Source organism: Phocoena sinus, chromosome 5 (genome assembly GCF_008692025.1).
Source record: "Phocoena sinus isolate mPhoSin1 chromosome 5, mPhoSin1.pri, whole genome shotgun sequence".
NCBI lineage: Eukaryota > Metazoa > Chordata > Mammalia > Artiodactyla > Phocoenidae > Phocoena > Phocoena sinus.
The window spans coordinates 18,691,262-18,719,194 of NC_045767.1; the positions used below are offsets into that span (position 1 = coordinate 18,691,262).

At 35.6% G+C, this 27,933-nt stretch overlaps 1 protein-coding gene across 2 annotated transcripts in view; it reads right to left on the reverse strand.

Annotated features, from left to right (window-relative positions):
- SPATA5 (spermatogenesis associated 5) overlaps positions 1–27,933 on the reverse strand; it is a 345,032-nt gene that overhangs the window by 219,701 nt on the left and 97,398 nt on the right. For both annotated transcript variants that reach the window (XM_032633447.1, XM_032633448.1), the window contains exons 12-14: positions 27,857–27,910; positions 26,104–26,183; positions 11,895–12,021 (exon numbers count right to left, since the gene is read on the reverse strand). In XM_032633447.1, the coding sequence (XP_032489338.1) occupies positions 11,895–12,021; positions 26,104–26,183; positions 27,857–27,910 (261 nt within the window). The remainder of the gene's footprint in view (positions 1–11,894; positions 12,022–26,103; positions 26,184–27,856; positions 27,911–27,933) is intronic.

A 27,933-nucleotide genomic window follows, 5' to 3' on the forward strand; every position in this document is an offset into this window, starting at 1 on the left:
CTTAGTATGATTTCAGGCAACCTCTCTGCTAATGGGTGGGGTTGTGTTCCTGTCTTGCTAGTGGTTTGGCATGGCGCATCCAGCAGTGGAGCTTGCTGGACATTGGGTGGAGCTGGGTCTTAGTGTTGAGATGGAGATCTCTGGGATACCTCTTGATGATCACATTACATGGGGCCGGGAAGTCTTTGGTGGTCCAGTGTCCTGGACTTGGCTCTCCCAGCTCGGAGGCTCAGGTCTGACACCCAGACGGAGCACCAGGACCCTGTCAGCCACACAGCTCAGAAGAAAAGGAAGAACAAAAAGGAAGAAAAAAAATTTTTTTAAGTTAAAATAAATAAATAAAATAAAATAAAATTTTTAAAAGACAGAAAGAAGGAAGGAAGGAAGAAAGAAGAAAGAAAGAAAGAAAGAAAGAGAACAACCAAACCAATAAACATATCCACCAATGGTATCAAGCACTAAAAACTAAACTAAGATAAACAAAAAAATGAGAAACAAATCAGTCGCAGACAGCAAACCCCAAGTCTACAGTTGCTCCCAAAGTCCACTGCCTCCATTTTGGGAACATTGGCTGTCTATTCAAGTATCCACAGATGCAGGGTTTATCAAGTTGACTGTGAGGATTTAATCTGCTGCTCCTGAGGCAGCATGGAAATATTTCCCTTTCCCTTCTTTGTTCACACAGCTCCTGGGGTTCAGCTTTGGATTTGGCCCCGCCTCTGCATGTAGGTCACCCTCAGGTATGTGGTTCTGCCCAGACAGGAAGGGGTTAAAGCAGCAGCTGATTAGGGCTCTCTTGCTCTCTCAGGCCGGGGAGAAGGAGGGGTATGGTAATCATAATTGGGATGTGGGGCGGGCCTGCAGCGGCAGAGGCCAGCATAACACTGCAACAGCCTGAGGCGTGCCATGTGCTCTACCAGAGAAGTTGTCCCTGGATCTCGGGACCCTGGCAGTGGCATGCTGCACAGGCTCCCGGGGGTGGGGGGCGGGGATGTGTGGGTAATGACCTGTGCTTCCACACAGGATACTTGGTAGCAGCAGCCTTTAGCATTCTATGCCCATCTCTGGGGGTCTGAGCTGATAGCTGCAGCTCGTGCCTGTCTCTGGAGCTTACTTAGGTGGTGCTCTGCCTTCTGTGGGCACACGGGGAAGGAATCTCGTCTCCTCACACACACCGAAACAATGGTCTCTTGACTCTTCGGCAGGTCCAGAGTTTTTCCTGGACTCCCTCCCGGCTAGCTGTGGTGTTAGCCCCCTTCAGGCTGTCTTCATGCAGCCAATTCCAGTTCTCTCCCTGGGGTCTGACCTCCGAAGCCCGAGCCTCAGCTCCCAGCCCACACCTGCCCCAGCGGGTGAGCAGACAAGCCTCTCAGGCTGGTGAGTGCTGGTCAGCACCGATCCTCTGTGACGGAATCTTTCTGCTTTGCCCTCTGCACCCCTGTTGCTGCGCTCTCCTCTGTGGCTCCAAAACTTCCTCCCACCCACCCCCCATCTCCGCCAGTGAAGGGGCTTCCTAGTGTGTGAAAGCTTTTCCTCCTTCATAGCTCCCTCCCAGAGATGCAAGTCTCATTCCTATTCTTTTGTCTCTGTTTTTTTTCTTTTGCCCTACCCAGGTACGTGGGGATTTTCTTGCCTTTTGGGAAGTGTGAGGTCTTCTGCCATCGCTCAGTAGGTGTTCTGTAGGAGTTGTTCCACATGTAGATGTATTTCTGATGTATTTGTGGGGACGAAGTTGATTTCCGTGTCTTACTCTTCCGCCATCTTGAAGGTCCCCTTCCTTAAATTTATTAAGACTTGTTTCGTGGTCTAACATGTGATCTATTCTGGAGAATGTTCCATGCACACTTGAATGTGTATTCTGATGTTTTTGATGGAATGTTGTGTATATGTCGATTAATTTAATATGATTTAATGTGCCATTTAAGGCCACTGTTTCCTTATTGATTTTTCTGCCTGGATGATCTATCTGTTGATGTAAGTGGGGTATTAAAGACCCCTACTGTTATTGTATTACCATCAATTTCTCCTTTTATGTCTAGTAATATTTCCTTTACATATTTAGATGCTCCTATGGTGGGTACCTAAATATTTACAAATGTATCTTCTTCTTAGATTGACCCTTTTTTCACTTTGTAATGCCCATCTTTGTCCTTTGTTAGGATCTTTGTTTTAAAGTCTGTTTTGTCTGATACGTCTATTGCTACCCCAGCTTTCTCTCTGTTTCCATTTGCATGGAATACCTTCTTCTATCCTTATAGTTTCAGTTTGTGTGTGTCTTTAGATCTGAAGTGAGTATCTTGTAGGCAGCATAGGGGTGGCATCATTTTTTTTTTAATTCAGCCACTGTATGTGTTTTGATTGGAGCGTTTAGTCCATTTACATTTAAAGTGATTGTATGTACTTACTGACATTTTAATTGTTTTCTAGTTGTTTTTGTAGTTTTTCTCTGTATCTGTCTTCTCTTGGTCTCTTGCCTTGTGGTGTGATAATGTTTGATTTCCTTTCTCTTTATTTTTTATGTATCTACTGTAGGGTTCTGATTTGTGGTTACCATGAGGTTCATTTATAACAGCCTATTTATACAGCTGTTTGTTTGAAGCTGATAGTCACATAAGTCAAATTCATCCTAAAAGCACTACATTTTAACTCCCCCCACCATGTTTTATGTTTCTGATGTCATATCTGCAGCTTTTAATTTTGTGTATCTGATAACTACTCACTATAGTTATAGTTGAATTTACTACTTTTTTCTTTTAACCTTCATACTAGCTTTTTAAGTGGCTGACACACTGCATTTAGCATATACTTGCCTTTACCAGTGAGATTTTTTTCTTTCATATATTTTCTTATTTCTAGTTATGACCTTTTGTTTTCTGCTTAAAGAAGACCCTTTAGCATTTCTTGTAAGGCCATTTTAGTGGTGATTAACTCCTTGAGTTTCTGCTTGTCTGCAAAGCTCTTTATTTCTCCTTCATTTGTAAATGGTAACTTTGCTGGGTACAGTATTCTTGGGTTCTAAGTTTTTTCCTCTCAGCACTTTTAATATATCACACCACTCCCTTCTGGCCTGCAAAGTGCCTGCTGAAAAATCAGCTGATCGTCTTATGACTATATATTGACTTTTGAACATCATGGGGGTTAATTTATGTATAACTTATACTCAGCCCTCAGTATGCATGGTTCCTCCACATCCATGGATTCGACCAAGGACAGACCATATAATTCTGTTGTATTTACTATTAGAAAATATCTGCATGTAAGTGGACCCTTGCAGCTCAAACCTGCATTGTTCAAAGGTCAACTGTAGTTGTTTTTCTCTTGCTGCCTTTAAAATGTTCATTATCATTAACTTTTGCCATTTTAGTTACGATATTTCTTGGTATAGATCTCTTTGGATTCATCTTGTTCGGGACTCTGTGCTTCCTGGACCTGAACATCTGTTTCCTTTCCCAGGTTAGGAAACTGTTCATCTTTAGATGGATGATGGCCTGGATTTCCACAGCATCAGGAGACTTTAGAGCAGCAAACAACTAAATTATCTTTGATACCCAAATAACAGTTAAAAGCCTGAACTCTAGGAGTTTATATTATTCTTTGTTAGGCTATTGCTTGTTAGAAGAGTACAGTGTTCAATTCATGGTATTTCATGCATTTGTGTTGACTATTAAGGAAGAAATGATCATGTCTTCTTACCCTATAATGCAAATGTTAGTATGCTTGATGTTGTTCCAGAGGTCTCTCAAAGTATCCTCATTTTAAAAAATGCTGTTTCCTTTTTACTGTTCTGATTGGGTGATTTCCACTATTCTGTATTTCAGATAACTGATCTGTTCTTCTGTATTATCTAATCTGTTGTTGATTCCCTCTAGGTATTTTTCATTTCAATTAGTGTATTCTTCAGCTCTGGTTGGTTCTTTCTTATATTTTCTAACTCTTTGTTGAAGTTTTCACTGTGTTCCTCCATTCTTGTCCCAAGTTAGTAAGCATCTTTATGACCATTACTTTTAACCCTTTATCAGGTAAATGACTTATCTCCCTTTCATTAGCCCCCATCCCCCACCCTGCCCAGGGTTGTATCATTTTCTTTCTTTTAGAATATATTCCTGTCTCCTCATTTTGCTTTGACTTTCTGTTTGTTTCTATGAATTAGGTGAAATAGCTACCTCTCCTGGTCTTGAAGGTATGACCTTGTGTAGAAGCATCCCCTGTGTAGATTGAATGTGCTGTGCATCTTTGGCAGTCCAGCTGGAGCTGGAGTGGGTGCAGGCTAGGGGAATTCTGGGGTATATCACGTTGGGGCCACCCTGGCTGGAAGGCTGGAGCTGGAGCAGGCATGAGCCAGGGGGTTTCACAGTTCAACTTCTAAGGCTTAAATGAAATTACTAGCATAAGCCCAAGGCAGTGAAGCTACTACTTAGCAGAAGACTCTAAGGAAAGACCTGGACATTTTAGTTTTGTTTTTCTTTTGTTCCTGATGACTTTAAATTCAATAGCAGTCCACAGTGTGATTGACCTGGCTAATAAACTAACACAGTCCTGGAATGCATTACCTGAAGCACAGTATTCAGATTAAATGCCTTAAGTGTCTCCGTCAGCTCTGTACTGATCACACTAAAAATTAATTATAGTATATACATTTGTGGATACCACAATTTCAGAAAGAAAGGAACAAATGGACAACATTTCGGGGGCGGGGGGAAAGGGTAAGAACGCTGAAGATGGAATAAGGGTACCATATGAAATAAAACAAGATGCCAAACCCGGAGGAAGAAAGATTGGTTCATGAGATGGAATGTAAAGATAAGACACACAATACAGTTTTCAAAAATAAAGAACCACATAGAAGAGGTATTAAAAACTGTTCTTTATAGCATTTTGGAGTAGAATCAGATTGGTGTGTAGAAGCTTTAGGCAGAAAAACAGCTGCTTGTTCAGTAGACTAAAGAGCTTTCTAATAGTCTGAGACAAAGATGAAGTGGTCTATTTCGAGTTAACAGGTTCCCCATCAGTATAGGCGAGTAAGCAAAGGATGGAGAAATGAGGGGTAGAAATTTTATAACAGGGTCAATGCATCAGAAGGATAACTAGACTATCACACCTTCCAAGTTCTCTCCAATCTTGAAAAAATTAATTTCTTTTAGAATTTGTGTATCAAGGACAATATGTACTTTATTATGTTATTACTCTTTCTCTAAAAGAAGATTAAACATACTACTATTTGCACGGTGACATAATCAAATATTATTTACTATCAAATGCATAAACACAGACTCTTAACTCCTCAAAATTTAAATATCTAGCCTGAAAATCTCAATGATAAAAGAGACTACACAGAGCATTCAACTCACAATTATAAAAAGCAAAAAAACCAATGCAACTATAAGACTGAGGTGCCATGAATAAATATTTGCTATTTTTTCATATAATAAAAAACTTCATTTCTATATTTATGGATTTTGGTAAGTCATTCAGTTGGAAAAATAATTATTTAGTCCAAGAAAATGTATTTTAAAAGATTAAGTATTAAAAAATGTTCCAGAAGAGACTGAAGGTATTTTAAAGAATAAGAAGTTAACACAGCCTTCCTACTACTACTGGTTTATTTTAAGCTCAGCATGATATTATTGACTTATATATAATTTATCTTCAGAAAATTTATGCAATACATATATTTAAACAATCTTTAGAAAAATTTTGTAGTTCATGTGTGAACAACAGAAATTAGAGACTTTAGGAAACTGCTAAAAGCTTACAAGGATAGATCAATGGTCAGTAAGCTTTTTCTGCAAAGGTCTAAATGGTAAATAATTTAGGCTTTATAGGCCATAGGTCTCTACTGTAACTACTCTACTACAGTAGTACAAATGCAGTCACAGACAATACATCAAAAATTAGTGTAACTATATACCAATAAATCTTTATTTATGAGGCCCGAAATTTGAATTTCACATCATTTTCACATGTCACTAAATCATCTTTTCTGTCCAACCATTTAAGTATGTAAAAACCATTCTTAGCTCATGGGACGTAGAAAAACAGTTGATGGGTCAGATTTGGCTCACAGGCCATAGTTTGCTGACCCCTGGGACAGACAGTCTTTATCTTAACTTCTAAATGAAATATGACCCACATATGCATACAACCTCTGACCAAATTCCAATACCCTATTCCCGAAGCTGAAACCCTTACAGCTGCTACCATAATAGATATGGTGAAAACACTTGGTGTTTTAAAAAACAAAAAAGAAACACATAAACACTCAGCAACAATAATAAAACTATTTCTAACAGTCCTGTAAAATGATGGTAAAGCTGAAATTGGAAGATGACCTTGGAAGCAGTAGCCCAAGTCTGACCACACTGTGGCTCACCTTCTAACACCCTAAGACTCTCCACATCATTTTGCTAAATATAAAAGATCAATAAGCATCCCTTCCTTAAATACTTACAGGAAAGTAAAGAATTATGATTCATTTAAACTTTTAATGTTTCTTAGATCAAGCAGCTTGTTTTTTAGTACTGACTTAGCTGAGAACAGCAATAATAGATGAATGGGACTTTTAATTTATAACTAGGAAGGGTGGGGAGGAAAACCATTCACAAACATATTTTTAACCTGTCCGAAGGTATTTTTGGAACACAATTCATTTAAAATTGGAAGCTACATATATTTAGCTTCTCATTTGCTGACATTTCTAAACATGCTAATTTTTTCCATGTTACAAAGCAATCAAAATCAACTTTTAATTTATAGTATTTAAGAAATAAAAAATACTGTCATATTTAACACATCAACCCATCTCCCAGAAAAACTGGAAGGAAAATTAATGCCAGTTTATAACTTCCATGAGTTAAACATACTAAGTTAGAAAATAATTCTGAACACTGAATTACTCAAGACCTCTACAAAACTTACAAAAAATCGAGCAATCTGTTCCATGGATGTCTCAGAGCAGAATTTTTAAAATTTTACAAATTTATTATTATACGAAAACCAGGTTTCAGGCTAGAGATAATAATTACAATAGTAATCATTATTGAGAGCCTATTATATACCAAGCATCAGTATTAAAAGTAACCAAAGGGACTCAATTTTAAAATATTCATAAAATTAAACAATTTCGAAGCTTGTTTAACACTAGGATAAGAAGACATGATCATTTCTTCCTTAATATTCAACACAAATACATGAAATACCATGGATTGAACACTATACTCTTCTAAAAGGGGCTATGTAAGCAATAGCCTAACAAAAAATAATACAAACTCCTAGAGTTCAGGCTTTTAACTATTATTTGGGCATCAAAAATAATTTAGTTGTTTGCTGCTCTGAAGTCTCCTGATGCTGTGGAAATCCAGGCCATCATCAACCTAAAGACAATGTAACTACTTGACATCACAATCTCATTAATCTTCATCTGTCCTTCATACCCTGTCATTCTTATGCAAAATGGACTCTTAAGGATGCAACTTCTCTTCACTTATCTATAAGCTGAAGGAGGAGGGTAGGGGGGTAAAAGGTCTATGGAGACTTCAGGATACCACTGGAGACCCCAAGCAATCACTTTACTCAGCCTAGTGTGCTACATGACAGCTATTGTGTTTGACATGTAAATACGACATAGCAGGAAGTAGGATAATGTGATTCTTGAGCTATGTGTCTCACTTCCCTTGCTGAAGCCCCAGGAAGCTCCAGCTTTAGTTTCCCCAGACTATATGAAACTGAAATATTGTCCAAAAAAGACACGAAAAATGTGCAACATATGGGTCACATAATGATATCAATTTCACTCCTCTGACAGTCCAAGAATTCTCTCTGTTCCAATATACTAACTTAAGGTCATCATGACATAGAGGTTGTGGGTTAATAGGCAAAAGGACTGTAAAGTAAGCTAGCTAATTTACAAGGCCAAACACCTGAATTAAATGTAGTCAAAGTTAGACCAAATGCATTATTTCTTTCACACTAGAACAGTCCTTTTTCTTTCCAGTTTTAAGCCAAAAATAAAATCTCTACCTTTCAGTATCAGCACAGGAAATTTACTTTAATTCTCCTGTTGCCTATTCTCTTCCTACTACCGTTTCCTCCAGACAAGACAGGTGGTGAAAACTATGTCTATTCATTTCATAAAAGGAAGTTTTTTTTTTAAAATAAATCATCTCTTAAGACTGCTTTGTTTCTAACGGCACATTCAGGGCACAGTTCGAACACCATGTTCTAATCACACATGTACTGAAACCTTTTTTATAGTGCTATTAAACAATACACAAATAATGCTGTATAACAGTTCAGAGAAAAAAATCTAGAAAATATACTTCTGATATAGTTTATACCATCTGAGTAATAACAGAAGTACAGTTAACAAAAAATTCACACTACACATGAATATGGAATTCTACCTGAAATAGAAAACGATTAAAATATTTTTTACAAAAATCACTGATTATTTAAAGTAGTGTTTTTTTGTACAATTACAGACATATGCAGAATTTAGACCATGGTTCAATGTACTAAATTCAAAGTTGTACTTGAAAGCATAGCATATCATTTGATGATCTTGAAGGCACTGCTTTACCACTTAAAAATACTTTTTCCATTTACCAATTTTATGTTTTACTGCCAGTCATAATTATTTCATCTATTACAAATTAAACATTATAAATTTTGAAAAATTTGAATAGTAAATTAAAAAGGTCTTTAGATCCCCTGACCTAGAAAATTGAGTCTTTGCATCTAATTACAAACACTTTCAATGTCTTAAAATTTAAGTGTGCTCATCCAAGATTAGCTGGTTAAAAAATGTTGGATTCCTAATTTTTAAAACTAATCAATGTATGTACATGTGTGTATATATGTGAACATGTGTGTATATATATGATGCATGCATATACACAAACATACAAGCATATATATAAATACACGTATATATATGTGTGTGTTTGTATATGTTTGCACTTCTCTCTGAAGCCTCCTGAAGCAAAGGTTAATCAGTCAAAAGATGTTACCAGTGTGTAATAATATTGGTACTTAAAACACTTATTTTGGACTATTAGGTGGTTTGAGAACCAAGGTATTAAAGGTAACATTTTATAAAGGATCAAAAATATGACTAGAATTTTGGCAAGATATTTTCCAAACTTTTAATTTCTCAAACTGTGATATTGCAGACTGTCACTTATGAGTTGACATAATAAAACACAGCATCTGCCTTCTAAGGCAAATATTATTAGCTAGTAAGAAACATATTTAAAACAATGCACAAAGAAATGTAAAAAAGAACCACTTCCATCCCTTCAATCTCCCACCTTCGGAGACAAGTTCTGCCTAAAATCCAGTTAATCATTTTCTCCAAGAGAGCCAAGATATCCACAGACTAAAGTATCCCAGAAAGAATGGAAGTCATCTACCATTATCTTTGGGGTTTTGACGTATTCTAAGATGAGGCTGAAAAAAGGTCCAAAACCTTAGAGTGGCCCAAGATAACTTATTATCTCTAGGTTTATATTAAAAATTTCTTGGGGTCTTTTGTATCAGGTATAGGTAAAACCTAGGATAAATTTCACCTTACTGCAAAATACAACAGTTGGGGTTCAATCTAGGTCTTACAGAGGGAAAAGTAAGCAAAAGAGGTAAGTCAACAATTCTACTGTATTAAATAATAGGCTTACTACGTGTTATACATATAAAGAACATGAAAAATGTATCCTCAAAATAAAGGAGTTTAAATTCATTTATCCTTTTCTATTTTAAGAGAGAGTATACGTATAACTTGAAGAAAGATATATCTGGACAAGGTAAGGTGGAGAAATGCTCCATCTGAGAAAAGATAGAATCCACAGAACAGGACATTTCAAAGGAGCAGGTTTGTAGCCAATCAAATGACTGGCAAAGATAAGCTGGTCTCTGTGAAAGTTGGAAGTTGTAGTGCCCAGAAGAGAACTCACATAGGGGTTGGGGAAGAAGCTGAAGAGCACTGTGGGAGAAAGAATTTTGCTCAGCCACAAGATTCTGGTCCTCTGCTAGACACACACCTTCTCCCAGTTATTCCATCAAATGTTGGATTAGGTGCTATTGGGAAGGGCTTTTGCAAATGTAATGAAGATCCTGAACCAGCGGACTTGAAAGTAGAGAGATTTTCCTTGGTGGGCCTAACTTGATCAGGTGAGACTTCAAAAGAGACTAGGCTTTTCCTAGTAATAGAAATTTAAAGCATAAGATGGATAAAATATGATGGAGATTCTCCATCGCTGTCTTTGAAGATGGAAGGGACCACGTATGTGGGTCTCTAGGAGCTGAGAGTGGCCCCCAGCTGACATCTAGTAAGAAAATTTAGTCATTAGGTCTATAGTCACAAGAAGTGAATTCTGCCACAATCACGTGAGCTTAGAAGAGGAATACCAGCTCCTGATGAGAACGGTCGGCCAACACCTTGTTGAGTCCCTGAGCAGACAACTCCATCATGCCACACCCAGATTTTGACCTACGTACAGAAACACTAATAAACGAGTATTGTGTGAAGCTGCTAAATTCGAGGTAATCTGTTACACAGCAAGACAAAATTAATACAAGCACTAAACAAGCTAAATCATACAGCTTGATTTAGAAGAACCCAAGAAGTTTACTATAAGCCCAAAGTCCTACTTCAAGACATGTGTCTAACATCAAAGACATACAATATTAAGAAACCAAAGAAGGCCACTATTAGATCAGACGTTGTAGAGAAAAAAAACCTAAGAAATTTTAGAGCTCATTAGCCATGGGGTAACCAGGAGAAATATGTCATAAAAATACAATGTATATTTACCTGGATAAAGATGATTCTTGGATTCATTGAAACCAAAACGTGGGATTAGGTAATCTTTAAGTTCTCTTTCAGCATTTTCTGAAATTCTTGTCAAGACACAATTCTATCTTTTTTATAGACATCAGAGATGTCTGGGCACCAACCCAGATCCTACAAATGCTCATAACTTACCTAGCTTCTTGTAAAACACTGCAGCAGAAAGGGCACAATTTAACTTATTAAGGTTCAAAGCTTTCTTACCTGCATTTGACCAAGGGACTTTATCACAAAGTACCTTCCCACATAAAACCTCTTTTCATATCTTCAAAAAGATGATTTCTTTCAAAATTCCATTGTTAAAACCGAAAGTTTGTATATATGTGCACAGGGAGGGAGGAGCTCATAAGGTCATGGACATGAGGCAGTAACAGCAACAAAAGAAAGAGAAACTGGTTCACGCCCTGGGAGTAAAGTTTTACTCTCAGTTTAGATCATTAAGTATAAATTAGGCACTTAAAAGTTAAGTGAACTCATTTATTAAAATATGACTTGGGGAAAAGTAGTGGTAGCAATAGCTTGAAAGTGTTAATTTTGCACCTATGTAGCTTAATTTAAGCCTAAGTAACTTCTTAAGAGAAATAAAATCCATTGTCATTTTTACTCTAATTACTCTGAAAGCAACTGAGAGGCCAGGACTTCTAGAAAGTTGTTGAAAATAACTTGAGTCTAACTAGTAGTAAATAGCCGGAAGCTTACCTTAAAATGAATGAAAATGTTTAAAAGTTCTCAAAATAAATCAAATGAAACACAAAAAGAATTTCAGAACTTAAATACTCTAGGGAAATATACTAAGAATTTAATGCAACAATGGGGGAGGGAAAACTCAAGGGGTTACAAAATAGTTTCATTAATACCAAACATAAGTAATAAAAACATAAAATCTTCTCTCAGTTCTCTTCATTTCCTTTAGTTTAATCTTTCAGCATCCTCTAAATGACAAACTGATTAGAAAGTAATTTGACAGAAAAAAAAACCAAAACCCAAAAATCCCCAACATAATCAAACGATCCAGTTCTTGATTTTAAAATGCCCAGACCGGCTTCTTTCTTACCTTGTCTATCCTATCTGGACGGTTAGTAGCTGCCAGGATTGTCACATCCTTTAACTGTTCAATGCCATCCATTTCTGTCAAGAGCTGAGCCAAAACACGATCGGCTACATTCCCAGCACCTGATGAACTGATTTTTAAAAATACAGTTTTAAAAATCTGTTTATCTATCCCCAAATACTCTACTATTTTTAAAAGATCGTATATTCTATAACAAGAAACATTATGTCTTTTTCAAAACATAAAATGCATGCTTCAGAATTCATTACTTGTTGAATTAGATCCAAGAACTAACTATATTAAATCATTTCTTTTCCTCCATCAACAACCATGATTATTTTCTCTCCAATAATGAAATGCTAAGAGTGTCAAATATAAAAGACCTGGGATGTAAGAAATAAGATTATTTTTAAAAGTTCATCGAATACATAATTATTTAACTTAATCGATATTTACATTCTTTCTTTCTTTTTTTTTTTTTTGCGGTATGCGGGCCTCTCACTGCTGTGGCCTCTCCCGTTGAGGAGCACAGGCTCCGGACGTGCAGGCTCAGCGGCCATGGCTCACGGGCCCAGCCGCTCCACGGCATGTGGGATCTTCCCGAACCAGGGCACGAACCCGTGTCCCCTGCATCGGCAGGCGGACTCTCAACCACTGCGCCACCAGGGAAGCCCCCCGATATTTACATTTTATATGGCAAATAAACTGACAGGAATTGGGAATAAAAAAATGAATAAGGTACAGACTCATTCTCATATGAACCTTAGAGCCTATGTGAGACAGAAGACTCTTTACAAACCTATAGCAAACAGGATATTTCTGACCTATCTTGATATTAAAATATTAAGAATATTTTTAAAACACATCAGCAGGCAGGGGGTCATCACAATACCCATATCTGGAGAAATAGGGGGAATAAAAACATTTTATTTTGTTCCTTTTGTTCATGCACCAGGTCAATTACAAAGCTACTCCTGAACAAAGTACAACTTAATTTAATCTCATTCCCTTGATCACAAAAAATTACTGAATATTAATTTTTAAGAAGTAAACTCAACAGGTCTTAATAGTGAACAAAACCCTGATATTACACAATCAAGATCCCACAATAATAATTCTCATTAGCACTAGCTGGGATTTACTAAGCTCTGTTCAGAATTGGGAAATATATAATAAACATCTAGGTGGACAATTACAGAGTGAAACAGCATTGTAAGTATATTAAACATATAAATTCAATCAGATACAGTTGAGAGTGGGAAGGGGGGAGAAGAGGGAAAGAGGATAGAAGAGACACACCCCATACCTTTGTCTTAGCACCCATGACAGCAAGGACACCTTAGTATAATCATCACATAATATATTTAATAATAAGGTAATCAGGATCTCTAAATAAAAGAATTTAGATCTTAGTGCGCATTACAAGTTCAAAAACTTGACACAAAGGAGAGTAGCCTCTAACTCACACTAATCAGACAAACATGATGTTGTTACACAAATCATACTGTCAATTAAATTAAACGGTTGGTCCTTCCAGGTTGTTATACAAATTACACTGTCAATTTATTAAATAGTCCTTCCCAATGTCAAAAAGTTTGGGACCAAGCAAGGAGCATCTGGGAAGCCACTGAGATTTGTCTTGGTTAACATTAATTCCTGCAAGTAACCAATTGGCTGGTGCATGGATTTGCTGATCTGGGTCTACTTAAGATTGAACATTTTGAATAAATAGATTATATATCTTTCCAAAAACGCTTCAAAATGTAACTTTCCCAAATGTTAGATAGGAACATTGCTAGCAAAAGCTCTGTGGGCTCCTTCATGACTGCAAGCATATAAGCATTTAAGGATGCCAACAGATTACATCCAAGGCCTTTAATTGTATCTACTTCGCTAATTAGTTGTGATCCTACACTACAAGGGGTAAAGGAAGGTCAAACGAACAGGTCTTGGGAGAGTCATGGTGGGCTGTTCAGAGGTGATAGCTTCTAACCTATGACCCGAAAGATGAGTGGGGGCCAGACCAGCAAAGAAAAAGATAGGGAAGAGAGAGAATACAGAACACTGAAAATGGAAAACAGTTCAGAGTAGCACAGCATAGCAGTAACGTAAAAATGTAAAATATTAGCACAGAAAGATAAACCAAGGCTGGATGACAAAGGCTTTATTATCCAAATTACTAAGTTTGGATTTTGTCCTAAAGTTGATGGGAAGTTTCAAGTAGAGACATGACAAGATCAGATTTATGTTTTTGAGGACTACAGCAGCCACAGTATAGGAAACAGATCACAAAAGGGCAGTTTTGGTATGTTTTCCAGTCCAGTATATAAGAATCTTAGAAGGCTCTACTTCCTCCTAATAACAAGTAAAAAGCTCTATAAACTGAAAAATTAACAATTCTTTTTAGATCCCTCAGAAATGTGAGATCACAGGTACCTTAATCCGTTCAGGCTGCTATAACAAAATACCACAGGCTAGGTGGTTTATAAACAACAGAAATTCATTTCTCACAGTCTGGAGGCCGGTAAGATCAAGAGGCCAGCATGGTCAGATGAGGACTCTTTTCCCCTGGCTGGTAACCGACACCTCCTCACTGTGTCCTCACTTACCACTATATTTCTGAAGGCCTATTTGCCACAGTTCCTGTTACCCAGTAAATCATGTCTATCAAGAAAAAACTATATGGCATACTAAAAGGCAAACAAACACAGCTGGAAGCAAGTGAGCAAGCATCAGAACCAGAGAACCAGCAGGAATGCTGGAATTATCACACCAGTAATTTTTTAAAACTATGACTAATATGCTAAGGGCTCTCGTGGACAAAGTAGACAACACACAAGAAAGGGGCAACATGAGCAGAGAAATGGAAATTCTAAGGCTCTAAAAGAATTCTAAGGTTGTTACAACACTATAACAGAAATAAAGAATGTCTTTATTGGACTCATTAGCAGATTAGACATGGCTGAGGAAAGAATCTCTCCACTTAAGTATGAGTCAACAGAAACATCCAAAACGGAAAAGGAAAGAGAAAAAAAGACTGAAGAAAACAGTAAAAAAGAAAAAAGAAACAGAAAAGAAAATCCAAGAACTGTGGACAACAACAAAACATAAATATATGTGTACCTGAAACACCAAAAGGAGAAGACAGATAGAACAGAAAAACTATCTGAAGCCATAATGACTGAGAATTTCCCCAAATTAATGTCTGACAGCAAGATCCAAGAAGCCCAGAGAACATCAAGTAGGAAAAATGCCAAAAAGCTACACCTAGGCATATCGTATTCAAACAATAGAAAACCAAAGATAAAGAAAAAATCTTGAAAGTAGCTAGAGGACAAAAACACTTCACTACAGAGGCACAAAGATAAGAATTACATTGAATGACTCCTCAGAAAATATGTCAGCAAGGAGAGTAGAGTGAATCCCCATAGGAATGTTATACTACCTAGCACTGGAGAGTTACACATACACCAAAAAAAAATATTAACCTAACAGCGTTACTAGATAATGATAAAGTTCTAATTTTTGTGACCTACCTAAAGGAATTTGTGTAACATAACTGAATAGCTTTAAGTGAATGGCATACTTCCATCAAAAGAAAAAATCCTGGGCCCATGCCACATCTAAATCTATGTGTGCTAGTGCTTTGCTTGCTAGTGCTTCCTAATAGGAACTATATTCAAATAATGTCAGAACCCATCTTTAGCTATGTTATGTACATTCGCCCTTCTTCCTCCAGTGAATTAGTAAGACTGCTAGATGTCTTACTGCTAAGTATGAATGTATTAGCTGAACTTGCTGAGAAGTAAAGAAAAAAAATAGCTACTAGGTTTTGTTTCAGATTAGGCAAACATCATTGTGGTACAGTGAGAGAAGAATGAGAGGAAAAATGAGGGGGGTAATTTTATTAGAAAGTGCAACAATTCATTCAATTAAATTCAACTCATTTATTCAATAAACATTCACTGCCTAGCAGGCCAGACATGGCTTTAGGAAATGGGAATGAAAACATTAAGATGGCAGTCCCTACTTCCTCAAGGACCTTAGAGTCTAGCAGGGAGAAAGAAAACTCCACATTCATTTGCTTTTCCAAAATAAGTAACACAGAATAGTTCCTGAAAGACTGATTCAAGAACTCTGGATAACATCTGCTTTCAGTTTAAATCAAGAACTTGGACAGCATAAACGTAACTAAATAAAACTAGATTAAGATAACTGATTTACCCCATCAGTAATGAAGCAGTGGCTCTAACTTATAACCATGAATGCTCATACTATATAGAACATTTAGAATCTTTTATAGAAAGGAGAGCAATCTTATAGTTATCAAAGTTAGGTTTAGCCAGGGCTAGTACTGAATCTGAGCACCATTCAATACAAGCTTTCCTACATGGTAACATTTGAAAGAAAAATTAAACAATGATGTTAAGAGGCTAAAAAATGAGTAAGTTTAACAAATAACATAGATTATTATTAAAATCCACATAGTGGTTTTAACTCTTCAAACTTTATAAAACAAAAAATTTGAATACATTTAAAGGCATTCCAAATTTACAAAATTTTTCATCATATAATTTGAACAGTATTTCAGTATTTTATAACCTTGGATTAATGTTTTGAACATAAATCATTGTAGAAAATAACAGATTTAAAGATGAAAGGATGTCACATACAAGCTTTATTACAAGCACTTTTTACATGAGAGCTCATCAGGGGAAACAAAAACAATACAACAGTCTTTCAGTTTGAATTTAAGTCATAGGTAAGAAAAAAAAGTTAAGGGGCTTTTTAAATGCCATTTTTAGATGCTGAAAGCACACTGATGCACCACCACATTCAATTAACATAAACTAATCTAAAGCTAAGAATGGGTAAAACATTTCACGAATAGAAAAATAACCATTACCATAATCGCTTTAGACACTGAACCCAACAACAAGCATTAGATATGGAGTCCACAAAAGAAACGGAACAGATAAGCCCAAGATACACTGTTATCAACAAAAGCATAATATTGAATATATACATCCCTAATTCACCCATTCCTCAAAACCCTATATCCTGCAAATAAAAAGATAAATAGGAAAAGATTCTTCTAGACTCTCATTTAGCCTTTATCCCTTCTTCCTTTTAGTTTCCTCTTAAGAAGAGGAAGGATGCTAGGGAATTAGAATCTGAAACAATGTTAAATTAGCATGTAATCTGGACAGGGATGGGACTGAGATAATAAAAACAAAAATTCACCTGAATTGTAGTAAAACAAAACAAAACAAACCAAAAGCACAGAAATTAAAAAATGGTGAATTTCAGCAGGGATCTGGGATCCATAAGAAAAATTCTAAACCTCAAAATTATAATAACTAAAATTAAGAATTAAAAAGATGAATGTAACAGTAGATTAAACACAACAGAACACAGGATCCTTGAACTGGAAGGCAGGTCAGTAGAAAATATCCAAACTGATGCACAAAGAGAAAAAAAGAATGAAAATAGTAAAAATACATATAGAACCCAGTGGAAAGCCTAAGAAACATATAACTGCAGTCTCATAAGGAGAGATGTGAGAGAATCAAATAGAAGCCATATCTCAGGAAACACAACCTGAGAATTTCCCAAAATCATCAAAAGTAATCGAAGGCATCAAGAATGGGCTCAGGATTCTCAAATGCTAAAGCCAGTAAAATTATTACTAAACTAAAGATAAAAAGTCTGTGATCAACATTTAAAGTGATCAACAAAAAAATTTTCTTTGCAGAATGATTTCTGTACAGTGGTTAAAATTAAAAGAGTCACAAACACGATACTTCTGAGTCCTAAGTATCAACTTCCCTAATGAGAGAAACTGTAGATTTTATGAGGCCATCTGTTTGCATAGATACTGTTCACTCACTGAAAATGTTAAGAATACATACAAGTGTTCCAGGTCCTATTTTGCTTTTTCTTTCTTTACCTGATCCTGACAAGCCCAATGTGAATTTCTTTTAAAATGAATTGCCATGATTAGGAAACCTCTCTACTTGTGAAGGAGCTGGTTTTCCTTGAGGCAGTGAGTATAACCATCTAAAGGAAAATGAGTTTGGGGAAGAAGCAAACAGATACAATATTTATTTTTTATTTTCCCTGTTTTTCTGAAGTTCAGGAAAAATATGAATTAAACTCTGATCAAATACCTTGAAGATGATAACACTATGGGAACAATAATTACAGTTCTGGCTCCTTGACAGACACTTCTTTAAAATAAAATTTAAAGGAGAGACAATTTTTATATATTTAAAAAGTCCAGCAAGAGAACAAATACTTAAGCAAGTTATAATCCATGAAAAATAAAATCACATGGAAGACTAGTTTTGGGGTATTTTGGGTTTTTTTTTAAATTTTTAATTCATGTATAACTGATTTACAATGTTGTGTTAGTTTCAGGTATACACCAAAGTGATTCAGTTTTATATATATACTTATATATTTTGTATTATTTATAATTATAATTATTTTATAATATAAAAATAATTTAATAATTATAAAATAATTGTAATTTATATATATAATATAGTTATATAAAATGAAATATAAAATTATATTAATTCTATATTGTATTATGTTTAATATATTTATATAATTTTATATTGTATTAATATATTTAATAATTTTATATATTTATGATTTTATATTATTTATATGTGTAACATTCTTTTTCAGATTCTTTTCCTTTATAGGTTATTACAAAAATATTGACTATAGTTCTCTGTGTTATACAGTAGGTCCTTGTTGGTTAGCTATTTCATATATAGTAGTGTGTATATGTTAATCCCAAACTCCCTCCCCTCCCTTTCTCCTTTGGTAACCATAAGTTCATTTTCTATGTCTGTGGGTCTATTTCTGTTTTGTATACAAGTTCATTTGTATCTTTTTTTTTTTTAGATTCCATATATAAGCTATTTATCATATGATATTTGTCTTTCTCTGACTTACTTCACTTAGTATGATAAATCTCTAGGTCCATCCATGTTGCTGCAAATGGCATTATTTCATTCTTGTTTATGGCTGAGTAATATTCAGAAACATATGCCGAGAAACTCAGAAAGTGAAAGCAAAAATCATTTGATGAATGTCAAGAATCAATAATGCCTTGAATATTCTAGTTGACCACTTCACGATAAACTATGCTGTCAGATTATGATCTATATTCAGCTTGAACCTAATAGTAAATAAATTATTTTAGATTAACAACATACCCTATAAAAGCAGACAGACATATATGAGTTATCTTCACATGCTGTCCTAGAGCTGTGCAAGCTGCATGTGCTCTGAATAACGGCAGCTTTGTATAAAGTGTTAACACAGAAAATGACATAAAAGTATGTATCTTTCCATCTTGCCATGATTTCCCAGTAAAAATTCCAAGCTAACATAGGCAACACTCGCTACATCTGTATAGTTTTGACTCAAAACACAGTATTAGAGAAACAAGTGATTCTTAAACTCACAGTTCAATTTACCCTCTGCCAAAAGCAATTTTTTGAAGGGAATTTTTTCACAATCCTGGATGCCCCCAGGTTATTGTTACAAACAAAATCCAACAAAAGAAAAATAAGGAAAATTAATACATGTAAGTTCAAACTTATTCAAGCTAAAAATTAAAGCAGAGAAAATGCTTCTAAACATGTGTCATTTTCTTAAGTACCATAGATCTAGAAATGGTGACAATGAAAACTAAAGTTCTATAGTAATTATAATATATGATTATACAACATAAAGGTTTTAAAATCATTCCAGTAAAACCTTCATTGATTAGTACTCATTAGGAAGCTTGCTTTGAATTTGGGAAAGAGCTTTGATAATCAGTAAGCTTGGGTTCAATTAGTAAGCCTTACCATTATTTTTTTGTGTAATCTTGTGGAAGAGTTACTTAACCTCTCTGAGACTCAGTTTTCTCAATCAAACATGGAAAGACTCATACCACCCTCAAAATTAAATAGATGTATAAAGGATCTACTGATACTTAGCACAAAGGAAATGTCAATAGATAACAGTTATAAGCATTATCATTATAATTATCACCAGTATACCTGGCTTAATGAAGAGATCTCTATAACATTTTACAAGTTATCCTAACAAATTAAACTGAAAAAGGAGTGTCTGGCACATAAAGGTTACTGAAATAAAGCATGAACATGATACATGATTGAAGATTTTCGGAAGTCAGGATAGCACAGGTCAGCAGATATATGCAGATTCACATTGCCAGTTCTCTACTGAGCTTTACTTAAAACATGGTAGAAAGTATCAAACTTCCTTAAGTTCTTCTATAAAAGCCACCGACATAATTCTAAGATAAAAACTACTTCTCTTAAGCCCTTCATAACTATGCCCAAAACAGTGAGCCTGATAAATAAACTGCTGAAAGACACTTTGTTTGTACAAGATGCATTAGTAGGAGCCTGCTATGCCCTGGCAATAAGAATTCTTCTCATTTCATTAGCTGCTCAAATGTAGTGACAATTTGGCTCCTCAGGGTCCTCAAGGAACAATTTATTTTGAACAGCAAAAAGTTCCAGATAAGGAGACCTTTATACTTTCTCAGATATTTTTATACGTGAAAAATGACTTTTTAAAAAACGGCAAACCTTCTAAAACAGAAAAAAACAGAATATACTGTAAGACTGTGTGCTCAGATGCAGAAATGAAATAGAGTGAGAAGAAAATCTCCACTTCCCTGGTTTCTTAGATCTATACCGAAAGAAGTTCTCTTCATCTGTTTTTTCTATCCTCTTTTTGTATCTTCTAAACGAACTTTTTTGGGGGGGCGGGCGCGGGGGGGGAAGTGGGGGATAGGTGGATACTGACTCAGGCTCTTGATTTATAATGAATGCTCTGTGACTACAGACACATAGGATTTGGAACCCAGTGATTTGCATGCTTGCTTACTTGAGAAAAGACTCAATTTGATCCCCCTACAATAAAATAAATGCGATTGAATGGCCTTCTGGCAGAGGGTAACACGGTGATCTTTCTACAAAATTAATTAGTATACCAAGGACGTACATAGTCTTTCAAAATGTTTCGTCACTGATCTTAATAAGCATGATCTCATTACTGTTGCTATCCTCTATTATCCTTTGAATACTGTTGCTATCAGCTATGTTAAAAAGAACATTTATCATTTCTGTACCCTCAGCACAACTGACAAAGTTTTGCGACTCTAGACTCACTTTTAAAGTTAGTGTGTACAAAAACTACTGAATTTTTTTGAAAACCGCATCACTTAGCACTTCCTTAATTCTTTTCGGAGCTCTTTGACAGGTGAATGTATTCCAAAGCTTACAAATGATTCTTTATAATGAAGATGTTGATGCTTCTATGAACGTAATGCAGGTGACAAAATTCCAAAAGACAGTCTCAGTGTTTAATTTTAAAATAAAATTGGTTCACAAATGACACTAAAACATGGTGAAATCATATTCTGCTAACAACCAGCTGAGTGAACCTAATCTCTAGTTTCTCTGAGGCTTCATTCCCTTATTCAAAAATTAAATGTCTGGGTTTTAGCACAGAGTGCCTTCTCTGCTAGGCACTGTGCTGGACATCTGAGGTAAGAGGATGAAGATGTTGCCATTCCCTTGAGGATTTCATAATTATTGGCATGTATGAATGAGGGAGTTAAATTAGGTAAGATATATATACAGGTCTTTCTAGTTTAAAAATTCTGTGTTGGTAATACGGAGCACGTAACTTATTTAATTCATTATTTTTTTTAATTGGAGTATAATTGCTTTACAGTGTTGTGTTAGTTTCTGCTGAACAATGAAGTGAATCAACTATTTGTATACATATATCCCCTTCCTTGTATTCAGAAATGTATTGATCTAGTCAAGTGCCGTTAAACAGAAAGAGGTGAAGCTCATACTGGTCTAATTTGCTACTTGTTGTAGAAAAACTTGGTGGCTATAATTAATGTTGAAGATTAGGTGAAGGGAATTCTTTGGATTCCCATTATTCATGTTGCCTTTGCCCTTTATTTCCACAGATCACTGATAGCTAGCTGGAGTAGCATAGTGAAACTGTTTTTTTTTTTTTTTTTTTTTTTTTTTTTTTTTGTGGTATGCGGGCCTCTCACTGTTGTGGCCTCTCCCGTTGCGGAGCACAGGCTCCGGACGCGCAGGCTCAGCGGCCATGGCTCACGGGCCCAGCCGCTCCGCGGCATGTGGGATCTTCTCGGACCGGGGCACGAACCCGCGTCCCCTGCATCGGCAGGCGGACTCTCAACCACTGCGCCACCAGGGAAGCCCGAAACTGTTTTATGGACTGAGAAATATTCTTGGCTGACTTTCAAAGCCACAGTAGGAAACAAAATCCATAAAACTGACATCCTAGGAAATCAAAACCAACTCCAAGTTTAAGAACAAATGTATAATCACTAACATAATGAAATGATTTTATAAAACTTTATTATCTGCTAGAGATAGGCAATACAACAATGGAAAAAATGTTCAGCTATAGAAAGTACTGAAATTAGACATTTCCAAAAGATTAATTTTCTTTTCCCTTCGGAAGTCAAGCCCTTTTTCCAAATTATCCCTGTTCAAAAGTCAGAGTGCCGTGGACTGAAGGGACTTTATGATATCTTAAAAAAGGTCAGGAACCTATAGCCAGTCTAAATCTGGCCAGCCAACTGTTTCTTATTTGATTACATATTGTCTATGGCTACTTTCGCACTGTAGCAACAGAGATGAATAGCTGCAATAGAAACTGTATGGCCCAAAAAGCAAAAAATATTTACTAACTGGCCTGTTTCAGAAAAGGAATGCTAACCCCTATCTTAAGGAGATCTCACCACCATGATGGTAATTATTACACTGATTTTATTTTTCAATAGCAAACATTTCACAAAAATGATATTTATTTCCTTTCAGCTCCTGCAATAAAATAAAATCCCCTATCATCTCTTCATATGATTTCTAAATTATAGGCCAACAAGTCATATCCAATTCAAATTTTAAAATGTTTTTCTAGTATAATTTTTAAATGTCATAAAGAATCCCAAATGGCAGGCATCTGAATTTGTTTCTTAAAATCTACCCCCCACACCCCCAAAGTCAATATTCAGGCTTGAAAGAGACCTAAAGAAGACTAGCCAAACATATACTATCAACACTCTGAACACAAGCACTATGATAATTTTCTTGGTGCATGCAAAACGCAAGCAAATTTTCATTTTAAAAGCAAGATAGCTACAAATGACCTATGTGTCCTATAGCAACAAAAAATAACTCCCAATTCCTAGTAAAATGTTGCATCAGGCCATCTCTCTAAGGAAAGTCATTAATGTCAGCTGGTAAGGATGATTCCAAGATCCACTGACTAGCTGGAACGTCCCAGACAGAGGAAGTTGTTCTAGGAATCTCTAGATTAGTCTAGTGGCCATTTCCTCAGTCGGAGGAGACCGGGCCAAGAGAATACAGTATATGGGGAATCACCCTATCCTTCTTCACTTCTGGGGACAGTAGTGTTGCCTAAGACAAGAGTGACTGTTGATTTACTGCCCAGCGTGCTCTCCCCTCCCCACTATAACCCTGAAAAAGGTAAAAACTTAAGCTAGCTGGGAGGCAGGGCAGAATACTAGAACCAACTGTGTAATATCCTACTTTGCATTAATGCAGGGGCCTTTTTATGAATTTTTTTCTTCAGCTGTAAAGCACTTAAAACAGGTTCTAGAATACAGTAAGCACTAAATAAATGTTACCCAATATTATTATTAGCTCAGTATAATTCAAATCTTTTCCCTACGTCTGTGCCTTACTCCCTACCATAGTATCCATTTTCCAAAGAGCTATGCTACTTTAACAGCATTTTCAATTTTCCCAAATATTTACAGATCATTAAAGCACTTTGCAAAGGGAATCTTACAACATTTCATCCAACTCACAATATGAAATAAGACAAAAAAAAATCTTATTCAGAACACCCATAATTTAAATGGGCATACAGAGAAAGAGAAGTAAATATCAGGCTTACTTATTTTTCAGGTCCCAAAGAACTTAAATGGGGCAGGGAAGAGGAGAAAATAGTGGTTGTAAGTAGACACTTTTGTAAACATGAAAAATCTCTCTTTCTGAAAGCACAAATGTTTCTAAAGCTAAGCAAATAGTATGTCTATACTCTATTTAATGTGCAGATTGCAATCCTCAGTTTCATGGCTAATTTGAGGAACTTCAAGTAGTCAAAATAATTGACGTAACATGCACAGGACAGTACAGACTAGTATATATCATAATTCATGGCTCAATCTATTAAACAGCTTAAGTGTGGAAATCCAAATCTTGATAAGAAGAAACAGTCGTCTTAGGCACTGTCATTTTTGGACTAGTCATATTATTAGTTGGATCTGAATGTTATCATAAAAAATCAGAAGAAATGAAAGCAATGAATATTCTACAACCCAAAATTATATAGAAAATTTCTAGCTTATGGAATTTTTAATTTTTCTATGTTTCCCTATGTTACTATGTTTCTTATTTTCCTATATTTCTTTAACAATGTATAGAGTTGGTTTAGTATTTTCGGAATTTCATACTTTTGCTATCTATCAACAGCTGTGCTTTCAGTTTCTAGAAACTGTGTCCAATTCAAATAGCTGAAGAACAAAAATATACGTGTGAAGCTTTTGTTTGTTTTTGTTTTCAGGTTACAGCACTCTAACTAGATAAAACAATAACTTTCTAGGTAATGTTGGCCCATCACACAATTATGGGGAAAAAACAATCAAAATATCATTCTATGAGATTCTTATGGCTATAAAAACCAAACTATATAAGACTTAGTGCAGCTAAAGTACAACTAAAACTCTCTACTTTGGACTATTAACATTACATTTGGTAGTTCAGCCTTATCTTTGTTTTCTGAAATGTCAACTAACTTGACTGAAACTTCTCTATGCAAAGGAAACTACACAGAATTTACCTGTACTTTATCTGAATGAGCCACTGAGGAAGGGCTCACAATAAGATGAAGACTACTAGAGGAAATGATATCTAGAGACTGCAAATTATTAGCATCTCTTAATACATTTGCAAATTCCTACTGAGCCAAATTGCCTACAAAAAGTTTATTTCTACCAAGTGCCTTGTCTGGTTTCTCATACCATTACCTTTCAAAGGCATTTTATGAGAACTCTGCTACATATTCCACCTCCCATTTGGTTCATATTAACAGTGTTTCCCACCCTGTCCCTTTCTAGGCTCCAAAAACAGACGTCTCTGATGGCACATAAATGTGGCAGATCACCCTACTTCAGTAAACTTCTCTGGCTTCTTTTTCTTCTCTTGCAGTCAAGGTGAACTTGAGCTATTTGTAACCTTTTGTTCCATCTCACTTCAGAAGTAATAAAAGGACTCATGAACTCCAACTCATAAAATAACAAGATTGGTAGGTATTTACAGAGTATCAGATGGGTGGGGTAGAGAGCAGGGCAGGCTACCTCCCAATGTTTCCTAGTGACAGTTCATACTCTCATCTGATTAGGCAGCTCTACCTGTAAAGAAGAGAGCAGTATGCCTCTTATCAAATTTAACACTGAGACTTAGAAGGTGCCTTCTGCCATCACCATAATTATCATCAGCAAAACTTTTATAGTCAATGTATAATCAGAGAGTTATGAAGAAAACACACAAATAAACACTCTCCAGCATGAAGTACTTGTACCATGTATTCCTTAAAAGACCTGTAAATCTTTGTACAGAAAAAAAAAATCACACTTGAAAACAGTTTAATATATATATACACACACACGATATGCTTGATATATTATAAATAATCCTCTTTATTGTCTGACATTCAGAAACAAAACTATTAATACTAATTTTTATTCTATTGTAACTATATTTTAGGAAACATGACTTAATCCAGATAATACTAAAATCTGTATAATAACAACTTTTATTATAATTGGATTCTACTCTATCACGTAACTATGCTTAACTGAACTTTATTTACAGTTTTAATCACATGTTAATAAAAACCCAAATTTTGATAGGCAGTGCAGGGGGCTCTCTTTAGATAGTAAACTATAAAAATTAGCTCAAATGCCCCCAATGCATATCAGCCTTAAAAAAAAAATTATACATAAAAGTACTATAAAGTGATGATGTGAAATAATTTAATTCCTCTACACTGTAATTGCTAATATTTAATAGCAGTCCTATTAAATATTTCTTACCTGCCCCTTTCAACTGCTAAGGCATCAAGTTCATCAAAGAAAATGATGGAAGGAGCCACCGCTCTCGCTTTTCGGAAGATCTGGTGGAAAGAGTGCTACATTAGCTAAAGATCAGCAAATTCCAGAAAACTCCATAGCTAGTTTTAGTTTGAAAATTATATTTAGAACCAAATCTATTATGTACCAGTAAACCAGCCCAATCACTTTGTATACAACCTGTAACAGATGTATAGCACTTCATAATGGATGTAAAAGTATCCTCTTCCACGGTGCTTACTTGCAAACAGAGACAAGACACCAACACATATTCTTAGAGGTGTGTAGAAGACAATTTGGTTAAGTAATCAAACAATCTCAGTTAAAATCCCACCTTCACCACTTGGTAGCTGTGTGACCTTCAGTGGGTAACTTTATTTTTATAAACTACGATTTCCACATAAAATGGAGATTATGAAAAATGCCTGCCTCAGAAGTTTAAGAAATGGATTAAAAAAGAATGCAAAGCACTTAGTATAATGCCTGGAACATTTATCTAAATAAACACATATTTAAAAGAAAAATCATAAATGTATAAAATCAGCCAAAGTTTAGCATATACAATACTCATAAACCTAAAAGGCACACACTTTGCTCATTTCTCTGAAGACTGTATGGAAAAAACAGCTAAAACTTGGAAAAGCATAGATAGGTTAGATCTGACGTCAATCAGACTATCAACATCAAAGACTGGCCAGACAGCCATGGGGAAAACATGTGGAAATGGGCTAGAAAACGTCAGCATAAGCAGAAAGAAATCCAAATGTGTGTAACCTGTAACCTAGGCCTCCATTTTCTGGCCACAAGTATGATGACCATAAAAATACACAACAGTCACCAAAACCTTAATATTAATAAACACCACCTTTTTCATATTTTAATCAATGAGGTGCTATCATTATCAGTTAATGTTTTATATTATAACCAACATCTACATTTCAAGAAAGAAAAAGTAACTTAAGTTTTTTTCTCAGATGCAAAACAAAGTATTCCAGTCTCTAAGACTCTTGGTTGATACCCACATGTGTCATAAGCAGAAGACCATCCGTTCCACTGCTATTTATGTGTTTTTGTCCTTGCTTAGCTTCTTTGAGGATACAGGGTGCCTGTGTGAGGCAGGCCAATCTTTGCTTGGGAAGCCGAGACTTGTGATCAAACTGCTATAGTTACCCCCACTTCAGTGCCTTGATTTTGCATGAACTTCCCAGTTATGTAGCTTCAGCAATATGGATTAGCCAGTAGGCCAATCAGGCACTGGCTGTAAAATTTAAGAGAGGAGGGGGATGCACTTTCTAAATCACCAGTCAAAGGTAAAGTAAATAAAATAAGAAGAGTACAGTGACATTTTCATATACTAATAAGCTTATCTGATTTAAAGGGCTACCTGGTTTAAAGGATTTAAATCTCATTCTGACATCATGCATTCTTTGTTAAGTTTAAACATATCCTTATTTTTTTTAATGAAACGCTGACATTCGTTAAAAAATATTTGGTAAAACTAAAGGCTGGAAATATTATGATGTTTAAAAGCAAAAACAAAGAATTGTAGATGACCAAAATTGCATTTAAAAATAATATTTGCCTGAAGAAAAATTATACCACTAGAATTTAGATTTGGAAACTTCAAAATCTATAACCTGAAACAAAATGGAAACCATACAGGACAGAAGCCTGGTTCTCCTATGCAGAGTTCCACTTTAAGACATAATCTTCTTACCTCTCTAACTGCTCTTTCAGATTCACCAACATATTTGTTCATTAATTCAGCCCCCTGAATGAAAAGAAAACAACTGT